A 16,559-nucleotide genomic window follows, 5' to 3' on the forward strand; every position below is an offset into this window, starting at 1 on the left:
TGCCTGAACTGGGAATCAAACACAGAACATCCACATGCCAGGCCAACACTGTACCACTGAGCAAACCAGCCAGGGCCCTAAGTTTCATTTTTATACACCAGCAATGAATTATCAGAAAGGAAAACCAAGGAAACAATCTTATTCACAACTGTTTCCAAAGAATAAAATGCCTAGGAATAAATTTAGCCAAGGATGTAAAAGGCCTGTACTTGGAAAATTATATGACAATGAAGAAGATGCAAAGAAATGGAAGCATATTCCGCGTTCAGGGATAGGAAGAATTAACATCATTAAAATGCTCATGACGGCCCTGGCCGGTTGGCTCAGTGGTAGAGCGTTGGCCTGGAGTGCAGAAGTCCCGGGTTCGATTCCCGGCCAGGGCACACAGGAGAAGCGCCCATCTACTTCTCCACCCCTCCCCCTCTCCTTCCTCTCTGTCTCTCTCTTCCCCTTCCGCAGCCGAGGCTCCATTGGAGCAAAGATGGCCCGGGCGCTGGGGATGGCTCCTTGGCCTCTGCCCCAGGCGCTAGAGTGGCTCTGGTAGCAACAGAGCAACGCCCTGGAGGGGCAGAGCATCACCCCCTGGTGGGCAGAGCTTCGCCCCTGGTGGGCATGCCGGGTGGATCCCGGTCGGGCGCATGCGGGAGTCTGTCTGACTGTCTCTCCCCGTTTCCAGCTTCAGAAAAATACAAAAAAAAAAAAAAATGCTCATGACACCCAAAGCAAATTTTTCTCAAGATACCAATGGCGCCTGACCTGTGGTGGCGCCGTGGATAAAGCGTCGACCTGAAAATGCTGAGGTCGCCGGTTCAAAACCCTGGGCTTGCCTGGTCAAGGCACATATGGGAGTTGATGCTTCCAGCTCCTCCCCCCTTCTCTCTCTCTGTCTCTCCTCTCTCTCTCTCTCTGTCTCTCCCTCTCCTCTCTAAAAATGAATAATAATAAACAAAAAGATACCAATGGTGACGTGCTTCAGTTTGAGAACGGCTGTGGTGGCCAGCGTGCATGGGGTAGAAGATCACTGTGGATTGTGCACTTGGCTTCCCTGAAAACCAAACCCAAGCCGAGACTGCTGCCACCCTCAAGAAAAAGAGGGAGAAAAGAGAAGCCCGGCAGGGGAAGTCATCCCTCCATCAGCCTTATCACCAGGAAACCAGGGGACTGCCCCCCCTTCAACTAAGAAGTAAACAAAAGAAATCCCCAACAGGACTGTTTCTTCAGCCTGGATCCTGGAATGAAGGAGACACGCAGAGCAGAGTGGCGGTCGACCCCCAGCCCACTTATAGCGTGGGATCTTGAAAGAATAATTCAGTTAAAGTGAGGATGGGCCTCAATCCAGTCGGACTAATGTGCTTATAGGAATTAAGACAGAAAGACACAGAGGAATGATCATATAAAGACAGAGAAGATCGCCACCTAGAAGCCAAGAAGAAGCCTCTAGAAACCAATCCTACCAACAGCTTGGTCTCAGACTTCCAGCTCCACTAATGTGAGAAAATAAGCCTGGCCTGTGGTGGTGCCGTGGATGAAGCGTCAACCTGGCTGCTGAGGTCGCTGATTCGAAACCCTGGGCTTTACCTGGTCAAGACACATAATAGAAGCAACTACTACGAGTTGATGCTTCCTGCTCCTCCCCATGCCTTTCTCTCTCTCTTTCTCACTCTCCTCGCTCTAAAATCAATAAATAAAATCTTTCTTAAAACAAAAAAAAAAGAAAAGAAAAGATACCAATGGCATATTTCACAGAACTAGAAGAAATATTTCAAAAATTTATGTGAACCACAAAAGACCCTGAATGACCACAACGATCTTGAGGAAGAAGAACAAAGGGGAATCATGCTTCCTGATACCAAACTGTACTACAAGGCTGTAGTCATCAAAAGAACATAGTCCTGGCATAAAAAGACATATAAATCAATGGAACAGAATAGAGAGCCCAGAAATAAACCCATGCCTTTGTAGTCAATCAATATTGTACAAAGGAAGCAAAAACATAGAACAGGATAAAGATACTCTATTTAATAAATGGTGTTGGGAATATTGGGCAAATACATGCAAAAGAGGGAAGGAAGGAAGGAAGGAAGGGAGGAAGGAAGGAAGGAAGGAAGGAAGGAAGGAAGGAAGGAAGGAAGGAAGGAACTAGCCCACCAACTTACAGCATACACAAGAATAAACTCAAAATGGATTAAAGACTTAAATGTTAGACTTGAAACCTGTTAAATTTAATTTTATAAAAAAGAAACCGTAAAACTTCTAGGAGAAAACACAGGCAGTGAAATCTCTGACATTTCTCTTAGCAATATTTTTTTTTCTTTTTTCTGAAGTTGGAAATGGGGAGGCAGTCAGACAGATTCCCGCATGCACCCGACCGGGATTCACCTGGCATGCCCACCAGGGGGCGATGCTCTGCTGCGACCAGAGCCACTCTAGCGCCTGAGGCAGAGGCCACAGAGCCATCCCCAGCGCCCGGGCCAACTTTGCTCCAATGGAGGAAGGAGAGGGGGAGGGGTGGAGAAGCATATGGGCGCTTCTCCTGTGTGCTCTGGCCGGGAATTGAACGGGGACTCATGCATGCCAGGCCGACGCTCTACCACTGAGCCAACCGGCCAGGACCAGCAATATTTTTTTTCTGCTATATCTTCTTGGGGAAGGGAAACAAAAGAAAAATAAACAAATGGGAATATATCAAACTGGAAAGTTTTTGCACAGCACAGGAAACCATCAACAAATTGAAAAGACAACCCACTGAATGGGAGAACATATTCACCAAAAAAACATCTGGTAAGGGCTTAATAACAAAAATTTATAAAGAACTCATATAACTCTGCACAAAGAAACCCAATAACAACAACAATCCAATTAAAAAAATGGGCAACGGACCTGAACAGACACTTCTCCAAAGAGGTCATACAGACGGCCAATAGGCATATGAGAAGTTGCTCAATGTCACTAATCATTAAAGAAATGCAATTTAAAACCACAGTGTGATGTCACCTCACACCTGTCCGAATGGCTATCATCAATAAATCACCAAACCACAAGCGTTGGCGAGGATGTGGAGAAAAGGGAACCCTTGTGCACTGTTGGTGGGCAAACTGCGGCTCGCGAGCCACAGGCAGCTCTTCGGCCCCTTGAGTGCGGCTCTCCCACAGAATACCACGTGCGGGCGCTGCCTCGATAAGCAATGTACCTACCTATAGAGTTGAAGTTTAAAAAATTTGGCTCTCAAAAGAAATTTCAATCGTTGTACTATCGATATCTGGCTCTGTTGACTAATGAGTTTGCCGACCTCTGATAAGAGGATGGACTAAGGAAAAAAGGAAAAGAGAAAAAACTCTGGGCAGGAACAGTAACGTGGTGACTGTTGGGGATGGTGGGGGGAGGGGAGGAGGCATGGGGGGAAATGGTGATGGGCGGAGACTAGGCTCGGGGTGGGGAACACACAGTGCAGCATGCTGTGTAGAGGACGTGCTGTGGAACTGGGCACCTGAAGCTGTCTATTTCTGTTAGCCAGCATCACCTCAATACATCCAATAAAAATTAAAAATCAGTGGTCTTGCTATACTAGCAATAAACCTTTGGAAATTTAAATTTAAAAAAGTACCAATTTCAATAGCACCAAAGACTAAGAAATACTTCGGTGTGATTCTAACAAAATGCACGCGGTATCTGTGCTCAGGGACCAGACTCACTCCTGTTACGATGTCAGTTGTCCCCGCGTTTATCTACAGTACAGAGTCAAGGTAGTCACTACCGAAATCCTGGTAGTTTATCTGGTTTAAATAATAAGCTGATTCTAAGATTTATATGAAAAATCATAGAAAGTGGAATTTCCAAGGCAGTTTTGTAAAAGAACTTAGAGATAAATACCATCAGGTATTTAGTGGAGGATTCATGTGGTCTGATTTGAAGACTTGCTATAAAGTTATAGTGGTCAGGAGAGTGTGATATTGGCAAAACTATAGCTACGAAGATCAGTAGAAACTGAAATAAATTGACACGTATACAGTTAATTAATTTAAATTATTTTTTTCTTTTTTTTTTCTTTTCTAAGTGAGAGGAGAGACAGACTCCCACATTACGCCTTGACCTGGATCCGCCCGGCATCCCCCCGTCTGGGGCTGACGCTCAAATCAACCGAGCCACTGGCTGCGGGAGGGGAAGAGAGAGAGAAGGGGGAGAGGGAGGGGGGGAGAAGCAGATGGTCACCTCTCCTGTGTGCCCCGACTGGGGGGGATTAAACCCTGGACGTCTGCGTACTGGGCAGACACTTTATCCACTGAGCCAGCCGGCCAGGGCGTAAATTTATTTTATCTTATCTTTTAAATATTTTTAAATTTCAGTTGACACACAATTTTATATTAGTTTCAGGTGTATGACATAGTGATCAGGCATTTATGTTTCTTACAATGTGATCACCCAGATACGTGTAGTACCATCTGACACCATACATAGTTATTACAGTGTTATTCCCTATGCTGTACTTTACATGTTCAGGACTGGATTTTATAACTGCTCATCTGTACTTCTTAATCCCTTTCACCTTCTACAGATCTGTTCTCTGTATCTATGAGTTTGTGTCTTGTTTTGTTTGTTCATTTAACTTTTTTTTTTAAGATTACACATATAAATAAAATCATGTAGGATTTGTCTTTCTCTGCCTGACTTGTTTCCCTTAGTGTATGTAATACCCTCCAGGTCTGTCCGTATTGTTGCAAATGGTAAGATTTGATTGTTCTTTTTATGGTTGAGTAATATTCCCTGGTATATGGGTACCACTTCTTCTGCATCCATTAATGGACACGTCAGCTGCTTTTATATCTTGGCTATTGTAAATAATGCTGCCGTAGATATACGAGGGCATGTATCTTTTGAAATCAGTGTTTCAGGGGTTTTTTTTGAGAGATACACAGGTGTGTGTGGATTGCTGCGTCATTAAGGTAGTTCTATTTTTGAACCGGTAGAGAGCTTGTTGCCATTTTCTTTAGCTCTTGTTCTGGAGTTTTGTCCTGGTCTTTCCCTTGGGACATGTGTCCTTGTCTCCTCGTTTTGGCTGTCTCCCTGTGTTTGTCACCGTGGATTAGGTAGCTCTGCTACGTCTCTCGGTCTTGAGAGAATGGCCTTATGGGTCCAGGGGTGCCATCTCCCCGGCCACCTGAGCCAGGTGCTCCAGGTGTGTCCCTTGTGTGGGCTGTGTGTGTGCCCTCCCGCCGCAGTTGAGCCCTGATTGTTGTTGGCATGTCGGTGGGTGAGGCTGGCCCTCCGGCTGAGTGGCTGTGAGTACAGGGGATGAGATATTGTGTGGGGGCTCACTGCACTGAGTGGGTGTCACTTTAGCAGGGCCCCGGTGCCAGCGAGGTCTGCCCTTTGGACGTGTTATTGGTGAAACTGGTTGGGAGGTGAGCTGGTGTGGTCTGAAGCCAGCCACTGGGTGTGTTGGTTTTGGAGCCTCTTGAGATGGGTTCCACTGAAGGCCAGCACTTGTGCTGGGCTCGGGGCCATCTGGTAGGAGCTATACAGTCACCTGCGGCTGGCTGCCACTTGTGCTGGGCTTGGAAGTGCTTGGGAGAAGTTATGCCGTGAACCGAGGCTGGCTGCCACTTGTGTCAGGCTTGGGGACCCTTTGCTGGGCACCACAGTGCAAGCTGAGATGAACCGCCACTTGTGCTGGGCTTGTGGCTGCTTAGTTGAAACTATGTTTCAAGCCAAGACTGGTCATAGCTCATGCCAGGCTTGGGCCAATTAGCAAGAGGTACAAGGTATACTGAGGCTGCCACTGTTTGTTTGGGGTTTGTGGACCTGTGAGATCCACCCGGCATGCCCACTAAGGGGCAATGCTCTGCCCAACTGGGGCGTTGCTTCATTGCAACCGGAGCCATTCTAGCACCTGAGGTGGAAGCCATGGAGCCATCCTCAGCACCCGGGCCAACTTTGCTCCAATGGAGCCTTGGCTGCAGGAGGGGAAGAGAGAGACAGAGAGGAAGGAGAGGGGGAAGGGTGGAGAAGCAGATGGGCACTTCTCCTGTGTGCCCTGGCTGGGAATCGAACCCAGGACTTCCACACGCTGGGCTGGTGCTCTACCACTGAGCCATCTGGCCAGGGCTGATTGTTTTTCTCATATGTGCCTTGACTGAGAGGCTCCAGCTGAGCCAGTGACCCCTTGCTCAAGTCAAAGACCTTGGGCTCAAGCCAGCATCCGCAGGGTTATGTCTATGATCCCACACTCAAGCTGGCAACCTCACGATTTCAAACCTGGGTCCTCAGCGTCCCAGACCGATGCTCTATCCACTGTGCCACCTCCTGGTCAGGATGAATTTTATTATAAGTAAATAAACCTGACCTAAAAACAAAATAATTTTATTGACGGGATGTCAGTGAGGCCGCTCTCAGTGCTGCGTGGGGCGGAAGTCAGATTACAGCGAGCCGCGTCTTGATGTCCCCTGCCGGCTTCCTTCCTAGAACTGGCCCCACTCTGAAATTGCTGTAGACGTCTGCATGCTATGTTACTGTTCCTTCTGCTCCCCCTGCTGCAGCAGGAGCCCTGGAAGGCTCTGTGTCTCCGAACCCTTGTTTGCCAAATGAATGAATGAATGACCAAATGGATGAATCCTGTGGGTGAATGCTACATATTGACATTGAACATACTTTTGTTTTTCTTAAACATATTTTAAAAATCATTTTAAAAGTAGACATTACTTCTCAATATCATATAAAAATATTCCTGTAGAAATAGTTATTTTTAATTTAAGCCAGTTGATTCCTCATTAGCTAGACTGCCAACTTTGATTTTTTTTACCCCCTAAAGACTTCCAATGCATTGAAAAAATATCTTGTCTGCTCTTCCAGGCTTTTCTGGAATTTCTGTCTGTATTTTCCAATCTAACTTCTTCTTTGTTATTCTCCCCCACCCCCCACCCCCACCCCAAGAGGAAGAGATAGGAAGGGAGAGAAAGAAAGGGGAGGAGAGAGATGAGAAGCATCAACTCATAGTTGAGGCACCTTAGTTGTTCGTTGATTGTTTTCTCATATGTGCCTTGACCCGGGGGGAGCTCAAGTCAAATCAGTGACCCCTTGTTCTAGCCTGTGACCTTGGACTTCAAGCCAGTGACCTTGGGCTTCAAGTCAGTTACTTTGGGCTCAAACCAGCGACCTTGGGATCCTGTCGATGGTCCCACGCTCAAGCAGGCGACCCCACGCTCAAACTGTCAAGCTTGCAGTCAACTGAAGAGCCTGTGCTCTAGCCGATGACCTTGGGGTTTTGAACCAGGGCTCTCAGCATCCCGGTCGACGCTCTATCCAGTGTGCCACCACCGATCAGACCTCTTTGCTATTTTAATCGTCTCCCTGCAGCACCATTTGGGGTAAATCCTCACCCACTGCTCACCAACTCGAATACGTGCTTCTTCCTCTGTCAGCACATTCAAATGAGGACTTACCATGAATTATAGAGGCTCGTGTCTACTCCACAGGGCTTTCCCCAGCAGGCGGAACTGTCCTTCACAGGGAGAAACACCCTGTTCTCTGATTTCAGTGGAAGATGTATGTGATCCTGGTCTCATCTCTTTCAGATCGGCTCGTACTTCGGGGCCTCCCTCTGCTCCGTGGACGTGGACAGAGATGGCAGCTCCGACCTGGTCCTCATCGGGGCTCCCCATTACTACGAGCCGACCCATGGGGGCCGGGTGTCTGTGTGCCCCATGCCCCGGGGGGTGAGTGGCTGACGAGGAGACCTGGGCTGGGTGGGGTCTGGGTGTGGGGTGACGGGGTGGCCCGGGTCGGGGACTGGCATTGGTTTTGTTCTGCAGAGGGCCAGGTGGCAGTGTGAGGCTGTTCTGCGTGGGGAGCAAGGCCACCCCTGGGGCCGCTTTGGGGTGGCCCTGACAGTGCTGGGGGACGTGAATGGGGACAGGCTGACGGACGTGGCCATCGGGGCCCCGGGAGAAGAGGAAAACCGGGGTGCTGTCTACCTATTCCACGGGGCCTCAGGACTGGGCGTCAACCCCACACACAGCCAGGTGAGACCCCCATCACTGTCCCTGTCACAACAGTCGCCTCTTTGCTGACCTGCTCCTTTCTAATTCAATGTTCCCACAGCCGCCCAATTAGTTTTCCCAGGACGCCTTTCAGAACCTTTAAAATGATAACACACTTCACAGAAACCTCAAAGACTCCTTGATACGAGGTGAAGTCATACCACAAATTCTTACCACGGCACGGGTGGGGCAGCAACACCTGCACTGTGCCGACGAGCAGACGAGGCGTGGGCGGGAGGAGGGGCCAGCCGGACGTGTTGGGACGTGGGCACTCCTTTCTTCTGATTCTGCGTCCTGGCAGGGTGACCAGCAGTCCTGGTTTGCTGACATCTGTCCTGGTTTTAGACCAAAAATCTCCCATCTCAGGACACCTTTACAGCTGGTCACCCTACCGGGACTGCACGGTTCAGGGGGCCGCGACTGGTGCGGTCACAAAGAGTCCCTCTCTCAGGAAATTCAGAAAAGTTTCCAATGTACAAAGCAGAGTTGAAAGAATTGCACCGCGAACACCGGTACGTTCACAGTCTAGAATCTGCAAGGAACGTTGTGCTCGATCACACACCTGGTGGTTTTCCACAGTGCAGCTTTTTTTTTTTTCATGCATTTCAAAGTAAGTCGCAACACCTGTCCGCCTCACCCATGAATATCGCAGCATGTATATCAGAAACTACAATCCAATTATTTACTTTGTGTCGTTTTTAAGATTGTTTACAAACCGGAAACGCACAGACCTTTAGCCTATGCAGTGGCTTTTAACAAATGTGTACGCCTGTCTGTCGTAACCTAGCCTCCTATCAAAGGACAGAACATCATCAGCCGCTCCAGAAAGTTCCCTCCTGCCCCGTCCCACTCGCTCTCTGACCCCATCCCGTCCTGGAGGAAACTTCGGTTCTGATTATTTTCTACCATGGATTCATTTTGCCCGTTCTAGAACTGTGGGGGCCCCGGTATTTTTTTTTTTTTTTTACAGGTGCTCTGGCTGTCAGCCAAGGCTAAGCACAGCTGCCACTCACTGCTCTCTGTCAGGGCACCTCTTCCACAACTGTGCGAATATTGTAATTGTGCCACTTTTCATGGGCGCCTGTTGCTTCTCTGTGTAAGTGGAATTTAAAGGCTCTGGTTTCACTTTATTTTGATTACAAAAGCTTTACACGCTTATACAGATTTCTAAATCTAAAGTAGACAGTGGAAACCCTAATTCCCTTCCGCTATCTGCACCCTAACTCACCCCACAAAGGAAAACAAGGGTCAGGGAGGGGACTTTATGTGTCTGCACACAGGACGTCTACTGCACAGACTCCGGCATTAAAAACAAATGCAAAAGAAAGAGATCATGTTATCCTATTGTTCAACATTTGCCTTTTTTACTTGCTTTTTTCTGATGACCAGGGCAGGAGGTGTTCAGTGTTTGGGGAAGCAAACAGACTGGGGATCCCCCAATCACTAAATTATACAGAATTTCAGGCCCTGGTCAGTTGGCTCAGTGGTAGAGCATTGGCCTGGCATGTGGATGTTCCAGGTTTGCTTCCCGGTCAGGGCACACAGGAGAGGCGCCCATCTGCTTCTCCATCTCTCTGCCTCTTGCTTCTCTCTCTCTCTCTCTCTCTCTCTCTTCCCCTCCCACAGCAATGGCTAAATTGGAGCGAGTTGGTCCCGGATGCTGAGGATGGCTCCATGGCCTCCGCCTCAGGCACTAAGAAGAGCTCAGTTACTGAGCAACAGAGCAATGCCCCAGATGGGCAGAGCATCACCCCTTAGTGGGCTTGCCGGGTGGATCCCAGTCAGGGCTCATGGAGGAGTCTGTCTATCTGCCTCCCCTCCTCTCACTGAATAAAAAAAAAAAAAAGAATTTCAAAAGAAAACTCCATCCCAACAGAATACAATACATTTTTCTCAAAAAATTTGAGGTATAATGTACGCACAGTGAACACGCCAATCCTAAGTGATGAGTCTGTATGGTCTGTGAACCCGAGCGAGCATCACCGAGATACAGCCAGCGCCCAGCACCCCACGCTTCCCTTCAGCTGACAAAAATCGCTTTAAAAAAATTACAGTAAAGTGCTCGCTTCGGCAGCACATATACTAAAATTGGAACAATACAGAGAAGATTAGCATGGCCCCTGCACAAGGATGACACGCAAATTCGTGAAGCGTTCCATAAAAAAAAAAAAAAAAAAAAAAAAAAAAGACAGTAAAATGTACACGGCATACAATTCACCCTTTTAACCATTTCAAGTGTGTGGCTCAGCGTCCTTCGGTCCATGACAAGGACACTTAACGTTTCTGTTCATCTGGCTGTTACTCTCCGGTGTCGCCCTCGCACAGAGACGAGAGAGGCACCAGCGTTCTCCAAGGCTGAGTGTGGAACACGACAACTTCCACGCCTGCGCTGTGGTCTCCTCTTTCCCGCCCCTCGTCCTGAGAAGGCTGCTCTCAGCCCTCTCGGCGGTTCTCTGTGCTTCCCGAGGACACCACTTTGCTGCTTCCTGACGTCTGTTTCGGCTCCCATTCCGCATTCTGGGAGATGAGGACTGGGCTCTTCCAGACCCCCCCCCTTGCCATGTCTGCGCCTGCCTCCCACGCCCCCCCCAGGCCCCCACTCCTTGTATTGATGTGCTCGCTCTGGGTAGATCCGTGTTCCATGTGGACACCCGTCGGACCACGCCGATGACAGAGTCGGCCGGGTCAAATAGGGTGCTGTGCCACTCCTCCCCCCGGGAAACTCTCTGTTTCCCCTCCAAACCCCAGCTAAAGAATGGAAACTTTGGGGGTCGCCTGAAGACTGTGGTCTATAGCTGAATACTTGCCCTAATTCCTTGAGAAGTCGTGGAGGGTGAGACTTTTTGTATCTTTTTAAAATTAATTTTAGAGGCCCTGTCCCATAGGTTAAGTGGATAGAGTGTCGGCCTGCTGTACGGACGTCCTGGGTTCAATCCCCAGTCAGGGCACACAGGAGAAGCAGCCATCTATCTGCTTCTCTTCCTCTCCCCCTCCCCCTCTCCCCCTCCTCTGCTTCTCCTCCTGCAGCCAGTGGCTCAATTGGGTTGAGTGTAGGCCCTGGGCGCTGAGGATAGTTCGGTTGATTTGAGCATCAGCCCCAGATGGGGTTGCCAGGTGGATCCCAGTCGGGGTGCATGTGGGAATCTGTTTCACTCTCTCCTCCTCTCTTTTTGCTTAAAATAAATAAATGAAAATAAAAACATTAACTTTAGGGAGAGAGAAAGAAGCATGACTTGTTGTTCCACCCACTTATGCATTCATTGGTTGATTCTTGTATGTGCCCTGCTGGAGAATTGAACTCACAACTTCGGAGTAGCAGGACGATGCTCTAACCGGCTGAGCTCCCCGGCCAGCGCCAGACCTGATGGAGCCCGGACGATCTCTCCTCGGGTCTCCGTGGGCAGCCGAGTGACACACTTCCCTGTTCTTTCTCACCCCTCTTCTCCTTTCCTCTTCCCTGCTCTTAGCGCATCGCGGGCTCCCAGCTCTCCCCCGGGCTCCAGTCCTTCGGGCAGTCGCTGAGCGGGGGCCAGGACCTCACGATGGATGGACTGGTGGACCTGGCCGTGGGGGCCCGGGGGCACGCGCTGCTGCTCAGGTGAGACCCTCTTTGGAGCACCCCAGGTGATCTCCCCTTTAAGGAGAAACTTTGCTGTCTGGAGGCCCCGATGTCCCTCTGGTGTCTCCACAGGTCCCAGCCCGTGCTGAGAGTTGAGGTGACCATGAACTTCACACCCAGGGAACTGGCGAGGGATGTGTTTGAGTGTGGAGAACGTGTGGTGAAGGGCCAGCCCGCCGGGGAGGCCAGAGTCTGCCTCCGCGTCCACAAGAGCACACGGGACCGGCTGAGAGAAGGTGAGGCTGGAGTTGAGTCTCAGCCGCGTAGATGACCGGGGACACGGACAGGCGGCCCAGCCTTCTCCGCCTCCTTGGCAATTCAGAGAGCAAATGGATCACAGGCCCCAGCAGCCTTCCCCAAGTTTGGCTGGAGTAAGCAGATGGTCCCCCTGCTGGGTGGGGGGCCCAGCAGACCCCGTGGAAGGAGTAAGCACGAGGCACCCCCTCTCTCTGTGCTCCAGCGAACCGGGGGCTCCACACCTGTGAGTGAACTGGGATTTGTTTTAACTAAAAACTCATTGAAAGGGGAGTTTGTGTTGATGAGGCTAACTACAAATTCACAAAGCATTCAGACATGCATTTTATCACAATGAACTTGACTTCTTTCTTTGTTTCTACTTTTGTTTTGTATTTTTCCAAAGTTGGAAGCAGGAAGGCAGAGAGATAGACTCCTGCATGTGCCCGACTGGGATCCACCTGGCATGCCCACCAAGTGGTGATGCTCTGCCCATCGGGGCCATTGCTCCACTGCAACCGGAACCATTCTAGCACCTGAGGCAGAGGCCATGGAGCCGTCCTCAGTGCCTGGACCAACTTTGTTCCAGTGGAGCCTTGGCTGTGGGAGGGGAAGAGAGAGAGAGAGAGAGAGAGAAAGGAGGGGGGGGGAGTGGAGAAGCAGATGGGCACTTATCCTGTGTGCCCTGACTGGGAATTGAACCCGGGACTTTCACACGCTGGGCCAACGCTCTACTGCTGAGCCATCCAGCCAGGGCTGTTTCTACTTTTAAAGAGTGACACTGGTGAGGCGGGGGAATTGTAGAGGAACAGGGGGAGGTCATGAAACTAGGTTTCTAGCCGTAGCCTTGCGGGGCGGAGGGGACAGCAGTCAGAGTTTGAGGCAGCCAGCACAGCCAGAAATTGAGAGCAAAGTCTTGGAGGGCAGAGGATTGCAGAAAAAGTACCTCGAAGTCTACTAGAAATCCCACTCAAGCCACTGACTGACTCCTAAGCCATACGTGTAGGCCAGTACTCCAAGGAACTCAGTGGAAGATGCAACCTGAGAGCTAAAGAATTGAGCTTCCTAGAAAAACAGAGATTTGGGACGGGCCTTTGTTTTTATTTGTTTGTTTGTTTTTAAGACAGAGAGAGAGAGAAGGACAGATAGGAAGGGAGAGAGATGAGAAGCATCAACTCATAGTTATGCCACTTTAGTTGTTCACTGATTGCTTTCTCACATGTGCCTTGACTGGGGGGCTCAGGCCGAGCCATTGACCCCTTGTTCAAGCCAGCGACCTCGGGGTTTCAAACCTAAGTCCTCCGCGTCCCAGGTTGATGCTCTATCCGCTATGCCACCACCTGGTTAGGCTGGGAGGGGCCTTTGTAAAGAACTTGGTCTTTCTATTGGGATAATGCCTATTGAGTCCAGCAACCAGGAGAAATAATAAACAATAGAAATAGACCCACAGGTGACTCATTTATTAGAGTTATCAGATAGGAATTTAAAAAATAACTTCAATTAATATCTTCAAAGAGAAAGAGGAAATAATGGAGAACTTCAGAAAAGACTTGAAATGCATAAAATAGAGTCAAATGGAAAATCTAGCGCTGAAATACACACTGACTGAAATAAAAATGCAATAAATAGATTTAGTAGCAGATTAGGAGCAGAACAAAGAATTAGTAACTGGAAGGTAAAGCAATTGAAAATATCCAGATTAGCGCAGAGAGAAAAGGATGGAAACTGCAGAAAGACACCAGTAGAGATGTATGGGGCACGGGGAAAGATCTAATAAACATGGAACTGGAGTTTTAAAGGAGAGCAGACAGAGAGAGAGAGAGAGAGAGAGAGAAAGGAGAGAGGGAGGAGTGGAGAAGCAGATGGGTGCTTATCCTGTGTGCCCTGACTGTGAATTGAACCCGGGACTTTCACATGCTGGGCCAAAGAAATAGTGGGCCCTGGCCAGTTGGCTCAGTGGTAGAGTGTTGGCCTGGCATGTGGAAATCCCAGGCTCAATTCATGGTCAGGGCACACAAGAGAAGCGCCCATCTGCTTCTCCCCTCCTCCCCTTCTTGCTTCTCTCTTTCTCTCTCTTTCTCTCTCTCTCTTCCCCTTTTGCAGCCATGGTTTCATTGGAGCGAGTTGGCCCCAGGTGCTGAGGATGGCTCCATGGCCTCTACCTCAGGCACTAAGAAGAGCTTGGTTGCTGAGCAACAGAGCAATGCCCCAGATGGACAGAGCATCACACTCTAGTGGGCTTGCCGGGTGGATTCCAGTCAGGGCCCATGTGGGAGTCTGTCTCTGCCTCCCCTCCTCTCACTGAACAAACAAACAAACAAAAAAGTAAGTAAGTAAATAAATAAACAAATAGTGGTGAAGAATTTTCTAGAACTGATGAAAGAAATCAAGATTCTCTAACACACCACAGCAGGATGAGTATAAAGGAAACTGTACCATGGCGCATACACTGGTGTACACAACCCTATACATTGTGATAGACCGTGGCACAAACTGCTGAAGACTAAAGACAAAGGAAAAAAAAGTTGAAAGCAGGTAGAAAAAATATACTTAATTTTCTAATATGTGACAGAATAGCTACAATTTATTGAGCACTTACTATGTGGCAGGTGCTGTGCTAAGTGCTTTATAGACACTATTTCATTTCATTTTCACCACTGGGAAGGTACAGTTATTGTCCTCAACTTATAAAAATAAGGAATTGTCTTGGCCGGATAGCTTGGTTGGTTAGAGCATCATCCCAAGGGGGCAGAGGTTGCTGGTTCGATTCCCGGTCAGGGCACATGCAGGAACAGATTGATGTTCCTGTCTGTCTTTCTCCCTTTCCCTCTCTTGCTAAAATCAATCAATAAAGAAATAATAATAAAAGAAATTGAGACTCAGAGAGGTCAAGCAACACGCCCAAAGTCACCCACGGGGAGCAGGGGAGCCGGCCCTACCACGCCCTCCTGTTTGACTCCTGAGTCGGGCTCCTCCCCATTGTGATGCTCTGCCCCTCAGGAGACATCCAGAGCGTCGTCACATACGACCTGGCTCTGGACTCAGGTCGCCGACATCCTCGGGCCATTTTTGATGAGACGAAGAACAGCACGTTCAGACGGATACAGATCTTGGGGCTGATCCAGAATTGCGAGACTCTGAAGCTACGGTTGCCGGTGAGCAGAGGGTGGCCGTTCCCCTGGGTCCTCCCGGCACGGGGTGGGCTTGGGAAGCCGAGAGGGCGGCCCCCCCAATCACCGCTATCTCTCAGGAGTGTGTCGAGGAATCAGTGACCCCCATTGTCCTGCGCCTCAACTTCTCCCTGGAGGGGCAGTCCTTGTCCTCTTTCGGGAACCTCCGGCCAGTGCTGGCTGTGGATGCCAAGACGCTCTTCATGGCCTCGGTGAGTCCTGGGGTCGGGGTCCTGCGGGGGCCCGGAAGGGCCAAGATGGTTCGCATTCGTTGTATTTCATTTCCAATCATTCTACTTCGGTATTTTATTTGATTGCTCAGTTTCCCATTATTTCATGATTTCCTTTCATTCCATTTTATCATAGTCTATTTTTCTTTTCTTTCTTTTTTTTTGCAGCTCCCGTTCGAGAAGAATTGCGGCAATGACAGCATCTGCCAGGATGACCTCAGCCTCACCTTCAGCTTTATGAAGTGAGCTTCCTTTCCTCCTTGCTGCTTCCAAGCTCGCACAAGACCTGGTGCCTTGCTCGCCAGGCCCGGCCCGTGAGGGAGCCTGTCCTGTCCTCTCTCCAGCGGCCACACTCCTTCCCACCAGAGCACATTTCCCGCAGGGAAGCCCTTGGCAGCAGCTCATCACCTGCTTTGTTGCCCCCACAGCCTGGACACCCTGGTGGTGGGGGGTTCCCCAAACCTCAATGTGACTGTGACTGTGAGAAACCGGGGCGAGGACTCCTACGGGACGCAGGTCGCTGTCTTCTACCCGCCTGGCTTGTCCTACCAGAAGGTGTCAGGGGTCCAGGTAGCCAAATTCTTCTCGGGCTCCGTTTGCCTTTGTGTCCCCGGTCCCCACGGCCGGTGGCTGACTGCGCCGCTCCGCCACCCTTGCCTTCCAGAACCAGCTCTCCTGGCGGACCTGGCGCGTGAACTGTGACTCTGATCCGTCCCCCAAAGGGTCCTGGCACAGTAGCAGCTGCGACATAAACCACCCCATCTTCCCGGACAGCTCAGAGGTCAGGCTGCTGACGCCTCCTTGCCTCTTATCTGTCTTCTGAATTCTCTCTCTCTTTCTCTCTCTCTCTCTCTCTCTCTCTCTCTCTAAGTAGTGGTTCCTTCTCTGAGAAACAGCTTTACTGAGATATAACTCCTATCCCACACGGTTCACTCATTTAACGTGTACAAATTCAGTGGCTCTTACGTTGTTCACAGCGTTGTCCGTCCATCACCACGATCAATTCCAGAATCTTTTCTTACCCCAAGAAATGACCCTGTTCCCCTTAGCCCGCAGCCCCAGTCCTCCTGTCTCTCTCAGCCCCAGGTGACCGACCACTAGCCCTCTTTCTGTCCCTAGAGTCACCTGTTCCGGACATTTCGTATAAATGGAATTCTATAACGTGTGGTCCTTTGTGACCAGCTTCTCTCATGCTCTCAAGGATTATCCATGTTACAGAACTTTCTTCCTCTTTTCTGCTGAGTAATATTTTGTTATATTGGATGCACCACAT

General features: G+C 49.6%; 1 protein-coding gene and 2 non-coding genes across 3 annotated transcripts in view; all 3 read left to right on the forward strand.

Moving 5' to 3' along the window:
- Positions 1-16,559, forward strand: part of ITGAM (integrin subunit alpha M) — a 53,935-nt gene that overhangs the window by 31,031 nt on the left and 6,345 nt on the right. The window contains exons 13-21 of the mRNA XM_066275748.1: positions 7,569-7,709; positions 7,806-8,015; positions 11,501-11,631; positions 11,725-11,888; positions 14,887-15,041; positions 15,137-15,268; positions 15,455-15,528; positions 15,715-15,856; positions 15,951-16,067. Of these exons, the coding sequence (XP_066131845.1) occupies positions 7,569-7,709; positions 7,806-8,015; positions 11,501-11,631; positions 11,725-11,888; positions 14,887-15,041; positions 15,137-15,268; positions 15,455-15,528; positions 15,715-15,856; positions 15,951-16,067 (1,266 nt within the window). The remainder of the gene's footprint in view (positions 1-7,568; positions 7,710-7,805; positions 8,016-11,500; positions 11,632-11,724; positions 11,889-14,886; positions 15,042-15,136; positions 15,269-15,454; positions 15,529-15,714; positions 15,857-15,950; positions 16,068-16,559) is intronic.
- TRNAS-GGA (transfer RNA serine (anticodon GGA)) lies at positions 308-383 on the forward strand. Its single transcript has one exon. It is a non-coding gene; the product is annotated as a tRNA-Ser (tRNA).
- LOC136336929 (U6 spliceosomal RNA) lies at positions 10,092-10,198 on the forward strand. Its single transcript, XR_010731663.1, has one exon. It is a non-coding gene; the product is annotated as a U6 spliceosomal RNA (small nuclear RNA).

The sequence above is a fragment of the Saccopteryx bilineata genome, chromosome 4 (genome assembly GCF_036850765.1).
Source record: "Saccopteryx bilineata isolate mSacBil1 chromosome 4, mSacBil1_pri_phased_curated, whole genome shotgun sequence".
NCBI lineage: Eukaryota > Metazoa > Chordata > Mammalia > Chiroptera > Emballonuridae > Saccopteryx > Saccopteryx bilineata.